This window comes from Raphanus sativus, chromosome 7 (genome assembly GCF_000801105.2).
Source record: "Raphanus sativus cultivar WK10039 chromosome 7, ASM80110v3, whole genome shotgun sequence".
NCBI lineage: Eukaryota > Viridiplantae > Streptophyta > Magnoliopsida > Brassicales > Brassicaceae > Raphanus > Raphanus sativus.
The window spans coordinates 273,360-295,942 of record NC_079517.1 but is presented as its reverse complement, the minus strand read 5'-3'; the positions used below and the strand labels follow the sequence as shown (position 1 = coordinate 295,942).

Genomic DNA, 22,583 nt, shown 5'->3' with positions numbered 1-22,583 from the left:
AGGAAGTTCAAGTTTGGTTGGATACAGAGGTTTATTATGCATGCAAATTAGCTAACAGGTGAAAACACATCTTATTAGAGAAGTTTGTTTGAAACCAGGTTAGACAAAGAGTATATGACTTGCACAACAACTTGAACTCAACAAGCTCAACAATGAAGTCTCCGGTGAGACAAAGAGTACCATATCTCCCAGCTTGTATATGTGAATCCAAGAAATGCTGGTTCAGACTTGGGTTCCACGTTAAAGAGCTTATGATATACACACCACAAGAAGCCCACAGAGTTTAAACTTAAGACAGTTGTCTGAAGAAGAGGACATCAATGGATCAAAGACTAAAGCTTTGGCCCTTCTCTTCACGGGTTCTCTTGTCTGCTTCTCTGTCACTCTTCCAAGCTGTACCAAGATGTGGAATGAGATTAGCTCTACTTCAGTTTCAGATCCTTAATAAGACAAGTTTCATTGTGACCTGAGAAACAATACTATTGGTGTCAACAATCTGGGAGAAGTTGGAGTAAAGATACAATCATTTGGCTTTTGACCTGTTCGGATAAGAAGTTAACACCAATGTAATTAGCCATCTAATAAGTCTCTCCAACGATCCATCTCAACGGTTTCCAGGTACGTTGGAAAGCATAGTACAGAGATATCGCCCAAGATGCTGTTAAAAAGTCACATGATTCAGCCACTACTTGAACAGACACTGATTATAGCAGAAATCAAAGAAGGGAAGAGATGTGCTTACACGCATACGCCATAGGCATACAAGGGTCCTCGGTTTTATCTGCCATGTCAAGTAGATGCGAGTTTTCCATTAAGCATCAGCACAAGCGTCAGCATAACCTTGAGCGTAACCCTCCTTGTGACCATCAGCGTATCCATCACCATAGAGACTGAACACTTCGATGTACAGTCAGCGTATCCCTCCTTAAGTGTTTGGCCATCTCTCAAGGTACTACAAAACCCAAGAGAGCCACCACACGAGCTAATGTATAACAATTACAAAGTCTTTCGGTAAATAAACAAGTCCCACCAATGGATAGATAATTTGTCTGTTTGGCACTCACAAGACTGTGTTGATGTGAAGTGCTTTGAGCAGAGAGGTCGCCATTTGCTTCACCAGAACTTGGCCTCCTGAACGCTGTCCATCACGTCGTTCTTCTATCAGATTCTGCAGTTTCTGAGGGAGGTCGTTCTCTACTATCAGCTGCTTTGGCTTTGGATGGTGCTCGTAAACAGCCTGTTTCACATCATTGAAACCAAAATGATAGAGTATTGATATCTCTAACTCTTCAATCAAACCAGAATACAAGATAGAACAGAGACTACAAGATGAAATAGAAGATAGCTTCGTAAGTTCCGATCACAATCACCTTCTCATGGCGAAGATGACTGATCACGATGATCTCATGGCGACCGTGCCGAGACTCATAGCGTCTACAACATCAACATACAAAGCATACCCTTCTTCTTCGATCAAGCTCTGTATTTATTCTGCTATTTGCTTCAGCTATTCCAACTGCAAAGCCTCCAAACCAACCAGAGTCTCTCCTCTTTAATTCTTGTCCACGTCAGCAATAAGGATCTATCAATACTTTCCCCTTGAAAACAAGCTTGCCCACAAGCTTGTATGGCAAGAACCCATCGAACACATGAATGATGATCATGTTGGTCTCTTCTCCCCTGCTGAAACCCCGATACAGCAACATTGGCCAAGCTGAGTATATGAACATTCTTTTTATACTTGAACATCCAAGACTTGGCCATTTTACTTCTCTGCCTTTGTTGCATCACCTTGACACTACGAACATACCAGCCACTCCACAATCTTCCATTGTCACGACTTTGTGCAATGCCCACTTCTTGTCTTGTAACATATATGTAAGCTCTTTGTACATTAAACTGCTGTACTTCTGGCCAAGCACCTACTTTACTGAGCCTTGGTTTGTACTTAAACATATATGTCTTGAAAGACTTTTTCTTCTTAGGACTTCGTTGTCCTTGTACTCGTAGTAGATTACCCTCATGCTGCATCAATAACAAGTCGTTGTCTTGAGGTACCAAACGATTCTTAAATGTTGAAACTCTGAACATCTCTTGTATCAACAGCTCGGATTCTTTCTTTTCTTCTCCATCATATCTCCAAATCAACTCAGCCACTATCCGTAAGCAAATAAGTATGCTCTCATATACTCCCGCCCTTGAAAACAAGCTTGCCCACAAGCTTGGACTGAGTAAAATGATGTGTGGCTGCAACTCCTTTCCATTGGCTGAAACTGTGATTCGGAAACCATGTTCAAAAACTCCAAAGTGACAAGAAGAATATCCAACGTGATCAAACCACTGCCATATCACTTCTCTCAAGGCCAGTAACCTGAAGAGATGCATTTGGTCTGAGCGTGTCTGCCCTCTCCGTTTAAATCTCCATTTGTGCTTCACTTGGAAATTCAAAAGATGAGTAAAGGACATCCAGCTTCGTGAATCATGCCTCATCAAACATTTGTACCACAGCCAGGATAGATACAAGTCCTCAAACTCCAACTTTTTCGCAAAATCCAACTTGGAAACATCCTCTCTTGCAGCCCATGTTCTCAAACTCTGTGACCATGCCTCCATGTTCGGATATTCTCTGTATCTCCACCAAAGCCAACGAAGTTTAGACCGAGACTGCATAAACTTCCCTCGATCTTGCTGTAGCATATTGATTTTTTTGTATTTGAATTTAAACCACCCATCCTTGTTGCTTTTTCTCTTTGGTGATATGCTCAACAAACGAGTAGGATCAGAACAAACATCATCCTCTCTTTGAAGTTTTACGCCAATTGATCCCTCCAAAACTGCATCTAACTCCACCTCGTAGAAAACTGTCCCAGCCATCACAGTCCTTGTGACAGCAACCGCATAACCATCGGGCAGCTCACTACCAGTTTCATGTATAACCCATCTCCTAAGCATGAATCTCATAAAGTTCCTGTCTTTGAACTTAAACTTCCAGGCTTTGGGATACTTTAATTTCTTCTTCTTAATGACTTCTGTAGTTAGTGAAGGCAACTCCTGCACCTTTTCTGCTTCTGTCTCATGAATAGATTCAACGTCAGAAGTTGAGTCATCTTTCAACTCCATCTCTACAGAAAAACGTTCTGTCTCTTGATCATCATCAAGACAACAGTCTTTTATTGCCTTCTCCATATCATCAGTGTTTGATATCTCACTTTCTGCAACAGTCTTTTGTTCCCTTTCCTCAAGTGAGTCATTATCAAGCTTTTCTTCTGCCTTTTTATCAGCAAGACAATCACCAGAGCGCATAAAGACTACTTCCATTGTTGGTGATGTTGTGTTCCTTGCCAAATATGGCTCATGAACAACGAAATTGCTAGCTACTGATCCAGCTCCTGAATCCGTGTCAACCAAAGAACAACTCGGAACAGAAGCAAAACGAGCTAACAATCTGCATTTGAAGTCACTCCAATCCTTGAATTTCGTTCTGCGCCTCACCCAATAGAACCATCGACGAGCAGCTCCTTCCAAGTACAGAAAAATGAGGTCTAGTTTTGCATCATCTTCATAATGGCTAAAGAACCGATCAGCTTTCACAATCCAACTTTCTGGATTAGCTCCATCAAACATAGGCAAGCCCTCAAACACATGCATCTCAGCATTTTTGATAATATGATCACTACTTTCAACATTCAACACACCAGCTCGATAACCTAATTGAGAATCCTTCCGGTTTTGTTCCTGATTCTGAAGCGATACCTGAGGATAAAGTGTCGTAGATGTTGGAGCTTCGTTCTTTCTCAAGTCACCATCTATCACTCGTGAGGCCAATTTCTCCTTCCCTGATATCATACTCTGAGTATCGTTCATGGCAGATCTCCTCGATGCAAGGAATTTTTGGAGTCCACCATTCAAATACTCCAACAATACAGCACTGTCATTCTCGAACGACGATCTCGACTCCTCAACAACGACGGAATGATCGGAGGCGACAGATGCCGCCAGCGAAGAACTCCGATACATATTCGCGTTGCATCCGTATCCTCCGTAACTTTCGGAACCTCTTGAATCTCCGTAACCTCCGCCACCGTAACTTCCGTAACTTCCATTATCTCCTCCGATGAAACCAGAAACGGAACCATCGCGTCTCTTCAATCTCGCCGCCGATTCATCAAACTTCCTCATCATTGCGTTGAATCCGAACCAGTATCACCGCACCAATGATAGAGTATTGATATCTCTAACTCTTCAATCAAACCAGAATACAAGATAGAACAGAGACTACAAGATGAAATAGAAGATAGCTTCGTAAGTTCCGATCACAATCACCTTCTCATGGCGAAGATGACTGATCACGACGATCTCATGGCGACCGTGCCGAGACTCATAGCGTCTACAACATCAACATACAAAGCATACCCTTCTTCTTCGATCGAGCTCTGTATTTATTCTGCTATTTGCTTCAGCTATTCCAACTGCAAAGCCTCCAAACCAACCAGAGTCTCTCCTCTTTAATTCTTGTCCACGTCAGCAATAAGGATCTATCACAAACACTCAACACACTCAGCTTCTATAATAGTATTAAGACTAATAGTATGGTGGTTCATTACCTTGATAAGTTTGAGTAGATTAAGTCGAGCTATTGCATCTTGGTGGTCTAGCCTTGAAATAAGCAACGGAGTCAATCCATTTACAGCTAATGTCTTGTTGATCCGAGATGATTTCCTGGATTCAAGAATGATAAAAAACTCAAGAAGTTGAAACTTCACTTAATAAGAACATTTTGAAATGATTAAATAATCTACTACAAAGAAAAGAGAGAAACATACATGATGATCTTCAAGAATGGCTCCAGTATGTGCACGAAGTGTCTCTCAGGACAGCTCTGAAAGAAGTTAACTAACTTCTGAATTGCCTCGTTCTTGAGCAACGCCTGTTCCACCTTGTGGTTGTTGTCATTGTCTTGCGCCAAGCAAACAGCAATTGAGTCCAAGGCTATCACGGACCAGTATTCATCATCGAGCAGACTCAGGTAAACGTCCAGACCGCCGTGAGCTCTTAGCTGCTCTCTTGAGTTCCGAGATGCATGAGCCATATCACATAGAAGTGGCAATGCATATTGTTTTAGAGGAGAATCAGACATGATGAAAAGCATTAGGTGCGGTATGATTCCGTTTTCGGCCGCTTGTTCCTGCCTCCTCTTATTTATCTTGCACAGGTTGAATAGCGCACTAAGCACCTCATGGTGGATCTGATAAACAAGATTCCCTTCCTTAAGCTCAAGGTTGGGGATCAAATGCTTGATTGCATCCGCCCGCTGAAGATTCTCCAAACAATTTGGATCAGTGGATAAATGATTGGTGCACTCCAATATCTGGAAAAAAACAAAAAGCAGTGTAAGCATGCAACCTGTGTAGGCAGAAAATGAAGCTTCATAATGTTTCCAAGTACCTTTAAGAGAATAGGAGGTTCCACACGGTTGAACATCTGGAAAAGACGACTGAGTAAGCTTTGGCTGCACATGTACGATTTGACTGTTGTATCAGCTCGTGCAAATTCAAGAAGCAGATCAGCCACTGTGTTTCTTCAATCTCTCTGTTGTTTCTTTTGTTGCCTTAAAAGTTTGGATTTTTTTTAATATGTAAAATCTATCTCTCTCTGGGGATTTTTTTCTTCAATCTCTGTGCTGTTTCTTTTTTTTCATCTACTGGAAGAAAGTTATCAGGTCTTGGACTCCCCTGGATCACTAGGATACTCCCTTGATAAATTGACTTCTGTTACTGAGTTGTAAGACTTCTATCTCACAAAGTTTCTAATAATGGCATAGATTTTAATCTCATGGACTGTGTTTGGTGTAAACCTGCAGTGATTTAAGCAACAAGAACCTTGGAGGGGACTTGTCGTATCAGCTTCCTCCAAATGTTGAGAGATTGTATGTATGTTTGTTGATTTCTCTCTGTGTGTTTTGACAAGTTTCTTTGTGTGTCTGTTTGTAAGTTGATAAAGTTTCTGAATTTTGTGTTTAGGAATCTTGCTAATAACCAGTTCACTGGATCTGCTCCGTACTCCATTCCTAAAATGACACCCCCCAAGTACCTGTAAGTTCAATTATTTATCTTCAGACCTTATCTTGGAGAAGTTTGGTGTATTTTATGGAACATTGGATTACATGATTCTCAAATTATATATTTCATAAGCACTCATAGATTTACAAGAGATTTACATCATCACCTCAAACTCATTGAACTGATTCACTTCAAAATTGTCTGCATCCTTATCAACTGGTAATTTGTTCTTTATTACACAGAGATCCTGTAGTGTTCTTTTTCTTTTTTTCTTTGGTGTTTAGTTAGAAATACGGGACAAGAAGAAGACAATTTACAGCCATATAAACAAGAGGTCATAAACAGAGCAATTACCAGTTGGCCTAGAAGCAAAATTTTTATGGAATTAAAAAAAGAGCAATCACCAGTGGCCCATACGGGACAAGAAGAAGACAGTTTACAGCCATAGAAACAATCGATCATAAAAGAGACTTGTATAGAAACTAACTCATCATCCCTTTTGTTAAACTTTTTTTTCAAATGCTTAAAACCTGCTAAATCATCAAGAGGTCTCCCACAGAGAAGGAATTGAAAGAGTATTGGCACATTTGTTCTGTCAAAATTCATCAGATCCAAGTGTGTGTATATACATTGTGTTACCGCTTAAGTGTGTGCAAATCCATTGTCATAACATTTTTCCAAAGCCACTGTCGTTACCCCTTCCCAAGTAACACGTATCTAACCAGCAGCTTAGTGTTCTGTAGCCTTGTTGTAAGCATCAGCACAAGCGTCAGCATAACCTTGAGCGTAACCCTCCTTGTGACCATCAGCGTATCCATCACCATAACCCCCTCCATGGTTTGCTAACCGATTCCTCTGGCTCACCGCTATTAAATCTCGTGCGGCTTGGACAAAAGTGATGCGTTCCTGTAAAATCGTGAAGCAACATTAGAAAGAGAAGGGAATGGACGGGGTCATAACGAGGAAGAAGCTTTCCAGCATACCTTCAAACTAGGGTCAAGATCAAACCGTTGTTGTTCGGCAGCAGCGCGTGTGTGCTCCGCCATTTTTGCCTGCAAGGCTGAGACTACTTGACCAATCATGGTCTCGCATGATCTCTCAAACGAAGGCAGGTCCTCAATTATGGAGGCAGCATCCCTCTAAATTTTATAAAAGACATATGTAAGAGAATCGATCTTGTTGGGAGATGTAAAAGAGAACTGTTTTCGCCAAGGTGAAGTCGAATTACCTTGAAGGATTGTCTGGCAGAGAACGGGATCTGAATCTGCTTTTCCTCGAGCTTTGAAATGAGTTGGTCAGCACGTGCGCTCTGGTATGCTCTCTGTTATATACAAGAATGAAGGAAAGGAAAAAAACAGTTATCAAATCCATACAACAAGGAATGGAATAGGCTTATTAAATAATAAAATTCTAACCAAGGACTGTGTGAATGAAGAAGACACAGCTTCTTCCAAAGGTGATGTCAGTGCGTGTAATGCTTCTGGAGAGGGCATCATCGCTTTCCACATTGTTGGCCCTAAATTCTTGGTGATTAAGCTTGTAAGTACATTCTCCAATTGCTGTTGGAGGTCACGCATTGGATTTTCCTGACCAGCAGTCTCTTCTACGAAGCGGGCAAATAGAGCATCAGCATTTGACTTGGAGATCCTCTCAATCTCCGCAGCTAAAGCCCCTTCCACTCTTTGACCTTCTTCTTCGACGCTATGGTCAACGAGACTGAACAATCCTTCTTGCATCTCGTTCTGCGAAACCAATATCTGCAAAGGGAAGCAAAGTATCAGAAGAAAAAAAACAAAAGTATGTTCCAAAGAAATGTGTTCCAAGTCAGAACCTGATTCATCATATCTTTGATTGCAGATACAGCCTCCTCCACCTCCTCGATTTCTACTTCATTCACAAAGAATAAATGGAGAAAAGGACTTTGATGGAGGAAGATGTAGCTTCCACGTTGAGGACACTCCCCCTGCTTAACCACGATTCCAAGGTATTCGTTGTTCTTCTTCGTTGTCACCCTCGTCAGACCTCGAAAAGAAAAGAGGTAATCAGGTGAAAAAACAGAACTCAGAACACATAGAGCTTGAAGGATCTATCATCATCATCATCATCATCATCATCATAACGCACCAATAACGAAAAGTTATCATCGTCAAATCTGTTACGAAACAGAGACTCAACTTTCCCGAGGAAGGATCAATCATAACACAAATAAGGATCATCAGAACACGAAGAGCTTAACGGAGACGCTTTTAAGGATCATCATCATCTTACCGCTAAACTGAAGAAAGATTATCACTGTCAACATCACTTACGACGAAACAGAGAGACGCAAAGGATCATTTGAACAGGGAGAGCTTAACGCAGATACAACGAAGGATGAATCAAAAGTTGTTTCAACCATACCTGTTCCCACCATTTCGCTTCTGCTTGCTTCGCCTGGATGATGGAAGGAAGGAGAGAAGAGAAGTATGAGAGTGAGAAAGAGAGATTCTCTCTGGCGGGGATTTGAATCTGAACTCAATTCAATTGGACGGTTCAGATTTGAAACTGGATTTATTCAATTGTACGGCTCAGATTTCGCCACGTCGCCACGTCAGATTCATTAAACTGTGTCCTAGGTTTCAAGGAATGGGTCGCGTGTTCGAGATGGCTTTGACGCGTTTTGCTTCATTTTCTCTGATTTTAATTTAATGAATGTCAAATTACGATTTTACCCTCATCTTCAACCTCTTGCCTACGTTTTCAGATCTGTATTATCTTGTTCTTCATTCATGAAATAGACACTGATTTAGCTCTTGGTGGTCGTGTCCACTCGTTGCCTCCATCGTCGTCATCTTCTTCCTCAATCCAAGCCGTATCATCCAACGGTAAGAAAAGTTGATACCTTTCAACCTGATTTTAGCTCTAGCTTTCTGAAGATTCTTGCTTTGATTGAGAAAAAGAAGGTTCATTTCTCCGTTTCCTATATATTGATTTGTCAATTAAACATGTAGATGTTTTGTAATAAGATCAATGCTGTTTTTATGTAATGATACGACAACAGATAGGTGTTTGGCTTTTGTGTCTTGTCTGATGTTTGTACTGTGATGTTTAATCTACAGCCAGCGAAGCTCAGAGTCCTCAAAAGGTCTTTGAACGAGGTGGCTCTTTCTTGGCTGGGAATTTGTCTTTTAATAGGGCGAGAGTGTCCTTGGAAGGACTAAATCCAGTAAGAACAATATAATTTCGTCCTTTATATGCTTCTGTTTAACCTTTTCTGAGTCAATGCGTCTGATTTTTGGTTTGTCTGCAGCCCCCTGCCTACAAAGAGCCTTTAATGACTATTCCAGGAAGCCACCCGATTGTGCAGCATGAGATTTTGAATAATAAAAAGCAAATCTTAACCAAGGTGAAATAACTTTTTTGAATGCTCTTTTGGTAAGACTACCTTTGATAGACTTATGAAAGGGTCGATTATATCTGCTGTTTTTTTTTTCTTTTGCAGGACGCAGGTGACTCAGTGAAACTATGGGATATAACTAAGGGTGTTGTGGTAGAGGACTATGGGAAGGTCTCTGTGAAACTTACGCTTCTTATTTGAGTTTCTGATATATTGTATGTACATGCTGCTGTAATCGTGAAATTATATGTTTCCATGTTTGCAGATATCATTTGAAGAGAAGAAAGAAGAACTGTTTGAAATGGTAAGTCGCTTTGATACATTTTCAAAGATTATGATACTTTTTCTTTAGTGAGACTAACAGATTTATGTAACTTTATGATATGTTTTCAGGTAAGCATTCCATCATGGTTTACAGTGGATACACGACTTGGATGCTTATCACTACATTTGGAGACTCCACAATGCTTCTCTGCTGAGATGTATTCAGCAGACCTCAAAATTTCGGGGCGACCTGAAGACGATAAGGCAAGATAAAACGACTGCATCTTTACTTATGTTGAAGTTAACCAGAAATTTTAATCTTACTATTACACAGCGTTAATGGATCTTTTTGTCATTGGATTGTGTGATTTATAGATTAATCTAGGTCGTGAAACACTGAAAGGCTTGCTGGGTCATTGGCTGGCAAAGAAGAAGCACAAACCAAACCCCAAGTTCTTGCCTCTGGAGATATTCTATCCGTAAAAGACACCAAAAAGAATCTGACTGCATCCAAAAGTGAAGACAGCAGTGCTGCGAATGATCCGGTGTATCCTCCATTTGAATTTCCTTCTGTCTCCCCTCCATCCATCATCACTGAGGGTTCTCAAGGAGGTCCATGGAGGAAGAAGATAACTGAGTTTACTGGAAGTGAAGATGAGAAGGACTTCCCGCATGTGGTGCCTGGACGCTGTCTTGAACAATCGTCTTCCACCTCGAGAAAATACAAAGTACATGCCACCATCTTGTTCTCTACTAAAGAAATTAGTTTGGACTTTTAGGATTTTACGTACTAATGTTTTTATAAATATATAAAGCACACCGTCTTTGCTTAATAAATATCTATCATTGAAAGATCTTCTAAAATTTTCAGATTAAGTTTCTTCCTGCATCCATGTGAAGGCTCAAATGTGCAGGTGGTCACACTAGGGAAACTTAGTGCACCCCGGATCTTAAGAGTTCACAAGGTGAAAACTATCCGTAAATTAGACCCACAAGTTATGCTTGCACTTTCTGTTTTACAATGGCATCTTTTTGGTTACTGTAGGTTACCAATTACGTTGTGGAAAAGATGGTTCTTGACAGTCCTTTGGATAGTTTACCTCTTGATGGAGGACCACAGCCTCTGTTTGCAGGAAATGGACTGCTGCCGTCTGGATCAAAGCCTTGGCAGAAACTCAAACCTTCCATTGAGATCTTATGCAATAACCAGGTAAGTCAGCTTCAGAGACCCAACAATAATAATTTCTGTTCCAATCTAATCCTTAACTACAGGGTGGCTATAGCTAGATAACTTAATGAGGTAAATTACTCGAAGAAGGTGAAAATCTCATGAAAAGAATGCATTATGTGAATGTGTTTGTCAAGTTGAAATTTGTGAAACACCAATCTCCATCGGCCTGTTAGCTTGAGAAGATGATTTGATTTTAGGTATTTTCATCAGAAAGAAGATAAACCTTGGTAGATTTTTTCGTATGTTCTTCCTGATACAGAAGCCGTTTTAGATTGCTCCTTTTTTTTCTACATTTGAAACAATGATAGCAACATATTTTATGTTGAGAGTGAATATCACCGTATCCTTTATTGCCTTACAGATTAGTCACCAAATGGGAATCTACTGGTTCATTTAAACACATGGGAATCTATAGCTTTTCAACGTTTGTTTCACTCCGAAAGCATATAAATCTTGGTTTAGTTTACTCAGCTTTCATGCTGGAGAATAATACTTCTATGTGGAGCTTGGACTCATGGAGAAGTTGGCGTGCAAGCGGAGCTGTCGATAAAAGGTTTAAGATTTTAGATTGAGATGGTGTCGACAACTTTACTAATATTTGTACATTTTGAGCTTTGGGAAAGAGTAAAAACTTACTACCTCTGTTTTCAATTGTTGCCTGAAAACAATAAAAATATAACCAGTGCTTTGTATCTAAATTGTAAACTAAACATTCTCAAGCTTCAGGCAAATTCCCTGCTCTGAATCGGTTTGAACGTAAACTAAACCGAAGTATCTTGAAACCAAAAGAGATTATTTGGTCAACATAGACTAAAAGTAACTGGACCAAAGTGAATCAATCTGAAGTCCGAACCAAATGCAGCTTCGTTTACGATCTAACCGGATTTAAGCTAACGAAGTTTAATCAAACCAAGTTTGACAAGATTTGTTCCGACTAATCCCATTAAGCTGAAGACATAAACGTGCCGTTTGGTCCACCTGGTTTGTTGTTGTTGGTTAAGAACTGGACTTTGTGTTTCTATTGAGATCGACAGTTGTGACAATTGTCCTGGCCGGTTCATTTGGCACGTACATTAGTATATTTGATAGGCTGAATGCTTGCATGGTTTAAGGAATTAAAAGACCTAACAAGGCCCATATTACTAGCTCACGACGTCGTTTTCAAATGCATCAAGCTTATAAATGGAAGCCAGCTACCTCGGGACAACACGCTCTTTGTACACTCCGCCATCTTTCTTTACATCTCTCTCTCTTTCTCCGTCGAGCAGATCTCTCGTGAAAAACGACAATGTCGACCACTTTCAGCGCCTTGGTCTCCACGCAAGCCACTTCTCTGGTAGTAACACCATCTTGTTCTTTTCAAAGATTGTCTCTTTGTTTCCCAGATCGCTCTGATCGTTACGTTTTTCAGATCATTTTGCTATTGATTCTCTGATATTTGCTGTTTAGGATTAAAAGATGCTAGCTTTATGAATCTCTAGGTTTTGTTTCTGATTAAATTTTCGATCTGCGTTCATTTGAATCACATCTTGCTAGATTTGGTTATGAAAAGAAGAGATCAATAGTCCTCATTGAGTTGTGTTTTGTTGTTGTATTTGATGAACAACAGGCAACACCAACGAGGATTAGTTTCCAGAAGCCAGCTTTGGTTTCGAGGACTTATCTCTCCTTCAACCTACGCCGTTCAATCCCTACTCGTCTCTCAGTTTCTTGCGCGGTATGTTTTCTCTTACACACCCCTGACGGATTCTTTCTCATTTTCTTGTATTCTAAAAGGACATATTGGTTTTATTAGGCCAAACCAGAGACAGTTGACAAAGTGTCTGAGATTGTCAGGAAGCAACCAGTGCAACTCTCACTGAAACCCGAACAAAAAGTCGTTGCAGAAACCAAGTTTGCTGAACTTGGAGCAGATTCTCTCGACACTGTAATTCATACAATCATTTCTCTCTATGTGAATAAAGAACTTAAATAGTTTTCTGTTGTAAATACTTGATTAATTGTGAGTGGTTTTGCATGCAGGTTGAGATAGTGATGGGTTTAGAGGAAGCGTTTGGTATCGAAATGGCGGAAGAGAAAGCACAGAAGATTGCAACAGTTGAGGAAGCTGCTGAACTCATTGAAGACCTCGTGCTACTGAAGAAGTAATCTAGTAGTATTAATCGCCTCCCAATGAAGTTAAACCCATAAGGCTTTGTGTTTGTTGTTTTCATATGTTTTTCAGTCATTTTCTTTTAATGTGTCGACCTACTACTGTCTTTGTCCTAGTTGTTTGGTAGTAGTATCTGTAGTCACGGATTGCTATTTGTCTCTTCAAACTTTTGGTGCGTAAAAATTCAGAATAACATTTGAATGAATCTCATTTACATATGAATTTTTGTTCCTTTTTTTTCTGAATTAAGCAAACTGTTATATCATAATGTACAAGGAGTCTATAGTCTTTACACATGCATAAGAAGAGTAGGCCCTAAAAGGAAGTGAAAATAGCTTGATTTATAAGCAGTCCTATTCACATTGTATCTACGGATTCTTATTACTCCCAACCCGCGTCAAAGAATCCAGCATCTTTCATCTCTGAATAGTAGACGTTCTCCAAGTTGAGATCTTCCTCCTGCAGCAAAACCAAAGTGAACTTCAGCACCAAATCATTTGAACATGTAACAATCCTATGGCGCCTAGGGGGTACTGAGGTGATGGAGAATAGTGATAGGGAGAGAAAGTAATGGATAGAATATTTGTGGGGGCATAGATACAGATAATATGTAGAGAGATAGCTGTTGAGATGAGAGAGTTACCTGGAAAAAGTCTGCCAGGAAAGTAACATACAAAAGAGGAAGGTAGAAGGCGTGATAACAAACACTTGTGATCCCATACAACCTGCAAAGCATTTTATTCTTTTACGTTAAAAAACAAGCAAAAAACTCCTTTTCACCTTGAAGCTTCTAGGTTTAAGGGTTTTTACCATAATCCAAAGTGAGCGCCGTTTGCCGCAAGAGTACATGCAAATAGGGAGAGTCCATTTAAGGCGAGCATGCAGGTTATGTACTTATAGAAAGCAGGTCTTGCTGTGAAAACGAAAAAAAAAAAAAAAAACTAATTGGATGAGTGACAGAAGCTGGTGAATAACTATTGGCTTGTGCAACCATAAGGAGGGACATGAGTGGTCGATATGATTTTACCTGGTAATCTTTCTCTCCACTTAGAGTTGTACATGAAGAATATCATTCCATAAATGGCCGCAAGCAAGAGCTTGTGGATGACCCATAATCCCCATTTGACCTTTTGTATATGTTCATTGTTGTCAATAAACAACTGTACCCCAATTCCAAAGAGATAGATCGCCTGAAATGAACAATGAAAGCCCTCATGAATTAAGCTCAAGTTAAAGAGTAACCAGAGTCGGAAAGTTCACATATATTTCATCAACTATAGCAGAGACATGACCTAGAAAGTAACATCTTGACAGTTATGAACACAACAAAGGTACCTTGAGAAGCAAATCAAGACCTATAACAAGCCCGGAGATGAGAAAAGTCCGTGTCAATGCTTCAGCGCCACTTGCGTAGTTTCCTTGGAAGAGAAAAGCTACCAAGCTTACTTCCAGAAATAACATTCCAGATGTTGTGAACAAAGTCAATACATTCCAAACTACTTCTTTCCCAGGAGTGCATTCCCATGCCTAAACAATAAGATCAAGTAAAAATTAAAAACTCTAGAATCAGAGCAACTTGATAAGTTAATAATACATAACATTTAATCTGCAGTAAGAAACTATGCACGAGGTAATTGATACAGCCTGAAAATCAGACTATAAGACTTGATGAACTGAGGTTCAACTAAATAAGATAAATAAGCAAAGGAAATATGATAGATAGGATGGAATTAAGCTGCTGGTCGTGTGACACTCTCAGCCTAATTAATTGATGGATTGAAGTGGAGTTGTGGATGAAGGTTTGATTGAATCTCTCAATCTGATGGATGATGGACGAAATGGATTGAACAGACACCACAAAACTCTATGAAAGGAGACTTTGATAAGCCTGGTTGCTCAAAAGCTGCTTCTCACAAACTCAAAAGACTTCAAACAATAGTTTTAAGAAAACTAAAAAACTTCATTTTCATTCATAAAATTCAAGGGTGGTTTTTACAATGAAGCAAAGACAAGAACTTTATAGGCTCGACCAAGACAGACTCTAACAGTCATAAAATGATAAAAGGAAAGTAATAAACTCGAAATAAAAGACTTGGAAGCAAAGGGATTGATGGCTCCATGAAAACTAGCCGTTGGAGACTTGATGGTAAAGATCTTGGCCAAATGAATGTAGCTGATGTTCTTCTTGTATCTGGACGGTTTGAGGGGGTAAGTAAGCTTCCTCGGAATCTTCTTTACTGTCTGGAATGAGCTGAAGTCGTGCCTGAACTGAAGAGAAAGAGCTGTTGGAGCTTTATTGCAAGAATCTCTAAATAAGGCAGTTTTGGTGTAAGTGTGGATCCTCCTGATCCAATGGGGGCTGGTGCAAGGTATGAACTCATGGAACTCTTCTAGAACTCCTATAATGTCTCCTGGACGTCCTGGTTCAGTCCTGATGTCTTCTGGTCGGATTGGAATTGGTTGGAAATGATCAAACCGATAGATTGTCCAATCTTTCCAAAAATAGCTCCGGTTTGATTTAAGTGACTCTTCATTGAACCAACTGATCTCCTGGGCTCTGGTGTAGCTAAGGACTTCTTCAATACCTCCTGATTGGTTGGAATGATCTCCTGGACGCCAATGTCTGGTTTGAAGCTGATTGAACCGGTTAGCTTCCAATTGAGGCAAGTGTAGAACTGGTTTGACCGGTTCTGGCAAATTGGACATAACTCCTGATTTCCGTGGCCATTTCTCCTGATACTGGGCTTTATGGAAAGGTGAGAGACTCCTCTTGAATCCTATGATCGGCTTTGGTTCAGGCCGCTCCTTCATTGGGCTTGAATCTCCTTCAAAAGTCGGGTACTCGCAGATGGATGTGCGGGGGAACCTCCACTTTGTAAAATTCATAACTTCTTCCTCCATGAAGCTTTTCTTGTAATTCCAAGCCTCAGTGAATCCTTCATGAGTTGGCTTTCTAGGAAAATTGGATTCATGATAAAAGACCTTCTGGTTGTTGAGATATTCGCCTGGTTCTTTGATTGGTTGTTGCAAAATATATGATTAGGGGAAAAGGGGTCTTAGAGACATTGTCAATGTATTAAAATCTCCAAAAGCTTCGATAAGATTTTTGAATTTTGTAATAGTAATAGTTAACCAATGTCTGTTGGATTTTAATATTATTTCCGTACGAATGTATTCATGGTTGACTAATAATTTGATATCCCATGATTTTATGTGCAGTACCAACGAAGTCATGTAAAGGAAAGGTTGAGACTCCATCAGATAGACGTATCAATTGGTTTGGGTATTGATTTTGTCTTTGATCTTTCATTAATAATTGTATGCAACACGTATGTATTTAATTGATAGTATATTTATATATACGATCATAATATGATCCATGATGATTGGTTTCGTTTATATTAAAAATTTGAAACTTGATTGATTCGTGCATAAATCCACACGACTTGTCAAAGGCTAGAAGGTCCATATGTAATCAATATGCTGACCATGACATTTGAAAGCGTAGTAAAAGGAGATATATGTATCACATTATTTAAACCTCCTTTTTCTTCCAACGTTCACACGTCAACTGGCTTGCTTGCGGCGATGGTAACTCCAGAATCTTCCATCGATACGCTTCTACTCGCCAAGCTATGAATCACATACATTTCTTGCTTTCTGATACGGGAGAAAGGGTGGATTCTCAAGAAGGCATTCAAAAGTTATGTGATAATTATTTCTCGGATCTTTTAGGAAGCCCGGTATCGCCTCAGTTGTTCATTCAAAGTGATCTAGACCTGCTCTACGATGTCAGATGCTCCCCTGATCAACGCCTCAGATTTGAAAAAGGTTTCACACCCGAGGAGATTAAAGAGGCGTTCTTCACTCTGCCCAAGAATAAATCTGGAGGGCCGGACGGTTACTCGGCTGAGTTCTTCACTGCGGCGTGGCCTATCATTGGCCCGGAAGTTACTGAAGCGATTTTAGAATTTTTCCGAACTGGGAAATTGCTAAAGCAGTGGAACTCAGCGAACCTTGTCCTAATTCCCAAGAAGCTGAATGCCTCTTTGACGACAGATTTCAGACCCATATCCTGTCTCAACGTGGTGTATAAAGTAATTGCGAAGCTTCTGGCCTCAAAGCTCAAAGACATTCTGCCGTCTATGATCTCCAAAGCACAGTCGGCCTTCCTACCTGGCCGCCTACTTGCAGAGAATGTCCTACTGGCCACTGATCTCGTTGATGGCTATAACTCGCAGGCCACCTCTCCGAGAGGTATGCTGAAGGTTGACTTGAGAAAGGCGTTCGACAGTGTGCGTTGGGACTTTATTATTGCGGCTCTGAGGGCTTTGGCAATCCCTGAGACCTATATCACACTAGTTTCAGAGTGTCTTACCACCGCTTCCTTCTCGATTTCAGTTAACGGGACAACGGGGGGTTTCTTCAACAGCACCAAAGGGATCATACAAGGTGACCCGCTTTCACCCTATCTCTTCGTGCTAGCCATGGAGTGTCTCTCTCGTCTCCTGCTATCTCGGTTTGAAAATGAATCAGTTGGGTACCACCCAAGAACCCGAGACCTGAAAATTACGCATCTCATTTTCGCCGACGATGTCATGGTGTTCTTTGATGGATCTAGCAACAGCCTCCATGGGATTTCTGAGTGTCTAGATGATTTTGCTTCATGGTCAGGCCTCCAAATCAACGCGACCAAGACCGAGCTCTTTACCGCGGGTCTGGACCAAAGTGAAACCCAAGCTGTTGCGAGCTACGGTTTCCCTTCTGGTCAGTTACCCATTAGATACCTCGGTCTACCCCTAATGAGTCGGAAACTAAAAATTTTTGAGTACGCTCCGCTGATGACAAAACTCACTGCGACGTTCCAATCTTGGTCAGTGAAGATTCTCTCCTTTGCAGGCAAATTGCAATTATTAAGGACTGTCATCTTCGGCATCGTCTCGTTTTGGCTATCTGCATTCATTATTCCTAAAGGCAGCATCAAAGGGATTGAATCTCTGTGCTCTCGGTTCCTTTGGTCTGGGGACATAGAAAAGAAAGACATTGCAAAAATCGCATGGCAGACAGTTTGCCTCCCAAAAGAAGAGGGAGGACTGGGCCTTAGAAACCTCACGGTCTGGAACCAGGTGCTGTGTTTAAAATTCATATGGAGACTCTTGACTAAAGCACACTCGCTGTGGGTGGATTGGCACTGGATCACTCATCTAAATGCCACCTCCTTTTGGGAACTTCAAGGATCGGCAGCGGACTCATGGGCTTGGAAAAAGCTTCTGGATCTCCGTCCTCTAACATCACAATTCTGCAAAATCAAGCTGGGAAATGGATTAACAGCAAGGTTTTGGTTTGACTCTTGGACCCCGCTTGGCCAGCTGATATCTTATTTAGGGAGTGGGGGGCCTAGAGCGCTAAGGATAAGATCATCGGCGGTGGTCGATGATGCTATTAGAAATACACATTGGTCTCTTCCTCATCCTAGATCCCAAAAGGAAGTTGATCTCCATACTTATCTCACCACTATTTCTTTACCGTTACTTGTCCATGTGAATGATGAGTATGAATGGATTGTTGGTGATTTTGCGTCTACTGATTTCAGGTCGTCCAGCACTTGGGAGGTCATGCGCCCGCGAGGAGAAACGCAGGACTGGTACGATGTGGTCTGGTTCAAAGGCGCCATCCCCAAGCACTCTTTCACCATGTGGATTGCGAACTACGATAGACTCCCGACGAGATCTAGACTGGCTTCTTGGGGGATGCAAATCTCTCCGCTTTGCCCTCTCTGTTCAGAACATAATGAAACAAGAGACCACCTGTTATTATCTTGCGACTACAGTAGGGACATTTGGAGGTTGGTTATGTGGAAATGCAGTCCCCCGCCTACGCTGCCTCTCAACTGGGCCGAACTTCTATCCTGGATCCGATCTTCGACGTCGAGGCGACTTACTCTGCTCCGGAAAATAGCAGTTCACACTACCATCTTTCACATTTGGAAGCAACGGAACAATCTGATTCACAACCAGATTTCTCTCTCTGCTGCAATGGTGTTTTATGGTATTGATAAAGAGGTGAAAAACATCTTCTCTTCAAGGAGAACCAGGAAGCCTTTCAGCTCTCTCATGCTCATGTGGCTGAGATAGTTTCTTGTTCTTTAGTTCATCATTGTACCATCTTGTTTTTTATTTTGTTTTTTGCCAAGATGGTTCAGATTTTAGACCTTTTGTAAGCTCTATGTTCATTTATATGATATTTACAGTTTAGCAAAAAAAACCTCAATACTGTTGAATGTTGATTGACAATACTAGCTCAACAACAACAACTAGACTTGCCATTTATGAACCTGCGTTCCGTTTCAGTCGCCGACTCACAAAACAACTCATATACGATAAAAATTGTAAAGAAATGAACGTCTTTAGTTCAGAAGCCCAAATCCATTGCAACTGAATGGGCCTTGATATTTATATTATTAACTCACACCAACTATAGTTTTTGTGCCGAGAAATAATAGCCCATGGGGGGCCTCGTGCTTTCGTTAGAGTCTATAGAGATTTTTAGATAAACTCTGTTTAGCCGTCTATCTAAACTAACTTTTTTAATCTTTTCCCACTGCTCTAACCAGCTGAACAAATAGCCCTTGTTTATTCTTTATTAGAGTGTACATTCGAGTCATTAAGAAGCCGCAACACAACACACAAACGACATAGAGACTTCGAAAGTATTCAAACAAAACATGTCAAAACCGCTTCTCTGATCACAATCCCATCAACCGCATCGAGCAATCTCTCTTTTGTCACCTGTGTGAGTCACCACATTCAAAACAAGCTTCCTATAGTCAATGTTACAAGATATGCAGCTTAAACTAACCACTATATTTTAAAACAAAATATATACTATTTTATAAGTTCCATATTTTTTTCCTTCTTTAGAATTCAAGAATACCTCGCTTATTGAGTTGAATTTTACTAAAAAGTCGAGACGATAGTTTGTCGTATTACCGTGTGACCAAGATTGGGTTTATCGCTGAGAGCAAAGAGCTTGAACTGGAAACGATGATCGTGACTAGGCATGAGAGGGCCACGCCATCCCGGGATCTTGTGATCGTTATTCCCTTCTCGAATACCAGCAACGTCCTGCTCATCGTTGCCGGAAAATCCTTCAGGCAAACCTTTCATATCGGGCGGAATGTCGACGACCACCCAAATAGTCCACGGCACGAGCGGTCCACTAGGATCAGGAGCATCTATGTCCTCAACCACCAAGGCTAGCGACTTGGTACCTTGAGGAACGTTGTACCTATACAAAAATTACATTTACCTTATTACAATTGCATTCATATTTGAATTTTGTTGTTAAGTGAGAAGTAATATATTACCATTCAAGAGGAGGAGAGATATTCTTCTTTACACCTTGACCTCCCTTGGTATACTTTCTATTAGAGAATGATGAGAGTAGTTGATTGAAAGAATTGTATATTGACTCTCATAAGAATAATAGTTAATATTACATACATATATATACCAGTTATATTTCATAATCTAGATAGATACAAATATACGTAAATATCTTATATAATAACTATGCAATATTCTATACCCTTTAATATGCTCCCTCAATCTCAAGGTGGTAATGGAGTTGTAATGGAATGTCAAGCTTGAGATTGATTTGGTGGTATTGAGATTTGAGAACTTGGACGGAAGAAGGCGGTGTGAGTGGTGAGGATATGGATGGACGGTGATGATAGTTATGTGCATTCTTTGGTGGTTTTCTTGTTGACTATGTGTCATGCAAACGCTCTAGGAGAGGAGTGTTTTTTTTGGAGATGCAGCATAGACCAACAATCTCTTTTGATGACATGTTCTCTTTTGATGACATGTTGGCAGACGGTAAAACATGGAACGACAGTGGTGAAGTTTTTTTTTTTTTTTTTTACATCTTTTTGGGGTTTTTTTTTAATAGAAATTAATAAAAAAGATGGAAAACAAATAAACTTAAAGCTTTAGAAACTGAAATCAAAACTTTTAAAAAAAAAAAAATTACTTTGGAAGGTTATACTTTAGATTTAAAAGAAACTCGATGGCTTAGATTCAAAAGCATTGAAGCTTGAACTGTAGAAGCAGTAGGCTTAGATTCAGAAGTCTATAATAGACTTGAATAACAAGAAGCTCTATGGCTTAGATTCAGAGGTTCATGACGAACTTGAATAAGAAAACATTGCGCTTAATAATATAACATAAAAGAAGCTCAACGGCTTAAGAAAAATATTAATAAAGAAGTTCTACGGCTTAAAAAAAAAATTAAGAAAAATCAGGAGCGGAACAGATCGTTAAATCATTAGGGCTTAGAGCCTTAGACTTTCTCGGCAGCTTCCCTTCATTGTCTATCGTCGGCGACACCAGTCTGAATTCATCACTCGACATTTTTCTCCTTTTTTTTTTTTTGGGTGTGTTTAATTGCAAATACTCCCTACGCACCGTGTTAACTTTATCTTAAATGTCTCTACTCTGTGAATAGTGTGTTGTTTAAGTGGTGAGAGAAAGTACCCATAGTGCCGGAAGCATCAGCTTCTCCGTAGAAAGTGGCGTGAGCGTTGACCCATGGACCTCCAGTGTAAACTCCGGGGATTCTGGCGTTCACTGTGGTCGCCACCAGAGCAGCAACCACCATTACTGTCATTATTTTTGCCGCCATATTTTTTCTTCGGTACGGAAAAAAAGTTTTGAGAAAAGAGAAAAAGTGTGTGAAGGAAGAGGAAGGTAGGGAGGCTACTTATGGAGGGAGAGATGCTGCTTCAAAATAGTTTGCGGCTATATCTTATTATATTTAAAAATAAAATAAATTCATTTTATAAAGTATTTTTTATTAATGAGAAAATAACGAATTTGTCATTCCGCATTTCTTGCCTCGTGGATCTAATAAAAATATTTATATTATATTCCACCGAATTTGGTTTTTGTTTAAAAACTTCCACTTTCAGGAAAATAATTTCGTCTGGTAGATTTTTATTTTTGTCTGGTAGATTATTATTGAACTGTTTTAGAACATTTAAATTTTGAAAACTTTCCCCTTTAGTATTATTACAGATACATATTTCATGATTTTATAAAAATTAATGAACAACTTTTTTAGGAGCTTAAGTGCTTAGAATGGATTTTTTTAAAGGTAGGAAATTTTATATATTAGAAAAAAAAACTCTACGGCATTTTTTTATATAAGCCAAGACCCAAGAGGAAAGCAAACGCACGTGGTCCGCACATGGGTAGCTCATGCATTTTCCTTGGTCAATTTGCGAGTGGGCAATTGAGAATCCCACTGAACTAAATCCTGCGATCCGATTCGATCCAATTCATTTGATCATATTGCAATACTTTTATGTAAAAAGAGATCTAAGCTATCACTTGCTAACTAAATACGTAGTAGTATCAATGTATCATGTAATACGTTTGTTTCTTTACGGATTCGATCCAATTCATTTGATCATATTGCAATACGTTTGTTTCTTTACGGATT

The 22,583-nt window shown here is 40.1% G+C and overlaps 5 protein-coding genes and 1 pseudogene across 9 annotated transcripts; 2 read left to right on the top strand and 4 right to left on the bottom strand.

The window, feature by feature from the left end:
• Nucleotides 1-52: 52 nt before the first annotated feature.
• On the bottom strand, nucleotides 53-4,434 carry LOC130497986 (uncharacterized). 5 transcript variants are annotated; one of them, XM_056991285.1, is made up of 5 exons: nucleotides 1,371-4,434; nucleotides 1,065-1,237; nucleotides 743-982; nucleotides 540-658; nucleotides 53-466 (listed from the first exon to the last, which is right to left on the bottom strand). In XM_056991285.1, exon 1 carries the CDS (start codon nucleotides 4,180-4,182, stop codon nucleotides 1,504-1,506), a length of 2,679 nt encoding a protein of 892 aa, XP_056847265.1. In that variant the 5' UTR covers nucleotides 4,183-4,434; the 3' UTR covers nucleotides 53-466; nucleotides 540-658; nucleotides 743-982; nucleotides 1,065-1,237; nucleotides 1,371-1,503. The 5 variants fall into 5 exon arrangements, with proteins under 5 accessions (XP_056847265.1, XP_056847264.1, XP_056847266.1 ...); XM_056991284.1 differs by having other exon boundaries at nucleotides 743-952; XM_056991286.1 differs by having other exon boundaries at nucleotides 53-393; nucleotides 467-658; nucleotides 743-1,237.
• Nucleotides 4,435-6,424: 1,990 nt separating this feature from the next.
• On the bottom strand, nucleotides 6,425-8,517 carry LOC130497985 (enhancer of mRNA-decapping protein 4-like). Its single transcript, XM_056991282.1, has 6 exons — nucleotides 8,460-8,517; nucleotides 7,891-8,081; nucleotides 7,475-7,816; nucleotides 7,288-7,380; nucleotides 7,043-7,198; nucleotides 6,425-6,965 (listed from the first exon to the last, which is right to left on the bottom strand). The coding sequence occupies exons 1-6, from the start codon at nucleotides 8,470-8,472 to the stop codon at nucleotides 6,789-6,791; spliced, it is 972 nt and encodes a 323-aa protein (XP_056847262.1). The 5' UTR covers nucleotides 8,473-8,517; the 3' UTR covers nucleotides 6,425-6,788.
• Nucleotides 8,518-8,745: 228 nt separating this feature from the next.
• On the top strand, nucleotides 8,746-11,670 carry LOC108815720 (uncharacterized; annotated as a pseudogene).
• A 445-nt stretch (nucleotides 11,671-12,115) lies between these two features.
• Nucleotides 12,116-13,304, top strand: LOC108816943 (acyl carrier protein, chloroplastic). The gene is made up of 4 exons (XM_018589510.2): nucleotides 12,116-12,266; nucleotides 12,540-12,647; nucleotides 12,726-12,857; nucleotides 12,953-13,304. Exons 1-4 carry the CDS (start codon nucleotides 12,219-12,221, stop codon nucleotides 13,076-13,078), a joined length of 414 nt encoding a protein of 137 aa, XP_018445012.1. The 5' UTR covers nucleotides 12,116-12,218; the 3' UTR covers nucleotides 13,079-13,304.
• LOC108815719 (protein CANDIDATE G-PROTEIN COUPLED RECEPTOR 2-like) lies at nucleotides 13,293-16,693 on the bottom strand. The gene is made up of 6 exons (XM_056990855.1): nucleotides 16,649-16,693; nucleotides 14,418-14,609; nucleotides 14,110-14,272; nucleotides 13,893-13,995; nucleotides 13,726-13,807; nucleotides 13,293-13,541 (listed from the first exon to the last, which is right to left on the bottom strand). Exons 1-6 carry the CDS (start codon nucleotides 16,691-16,693, stop codon nucleotides 13,464-13,466), a joined length of 663 nt encoding a protein of 220 aa, XP_056846835.1. The 3' UTR covers nucleotides 13,293-13,463.
• A 3,003-nt stretch (nucleotides 16,694-19,696) lies between these two features.
• LOC108835327 (uncharacterized) lies at nucleotides 19,697-21,740 on the bottom strand. The gene is made up of 4 exons (XM_056990854.1): nucleotides 21,617-21,740; nucleotides 20,449-20,554; nucleotides 20,072-20,369; nucleotides 19,697-19,870 (listed from the first exon to the last, which is right to left on the bottom strand). The coding sequence occupies exons 1-4, from the start codon at nucleotides 21,738-21,740 to the stop codon at nucleotides 19,796-19,798; spliced, it is 603 nt and encodes a 200-aa protein (XP_056846834.1). The 3' UTR covers nucleotides 19,697-19,795.
• Nucleotides 21,741-22,583: the final 843 nt, after the last annotated feature.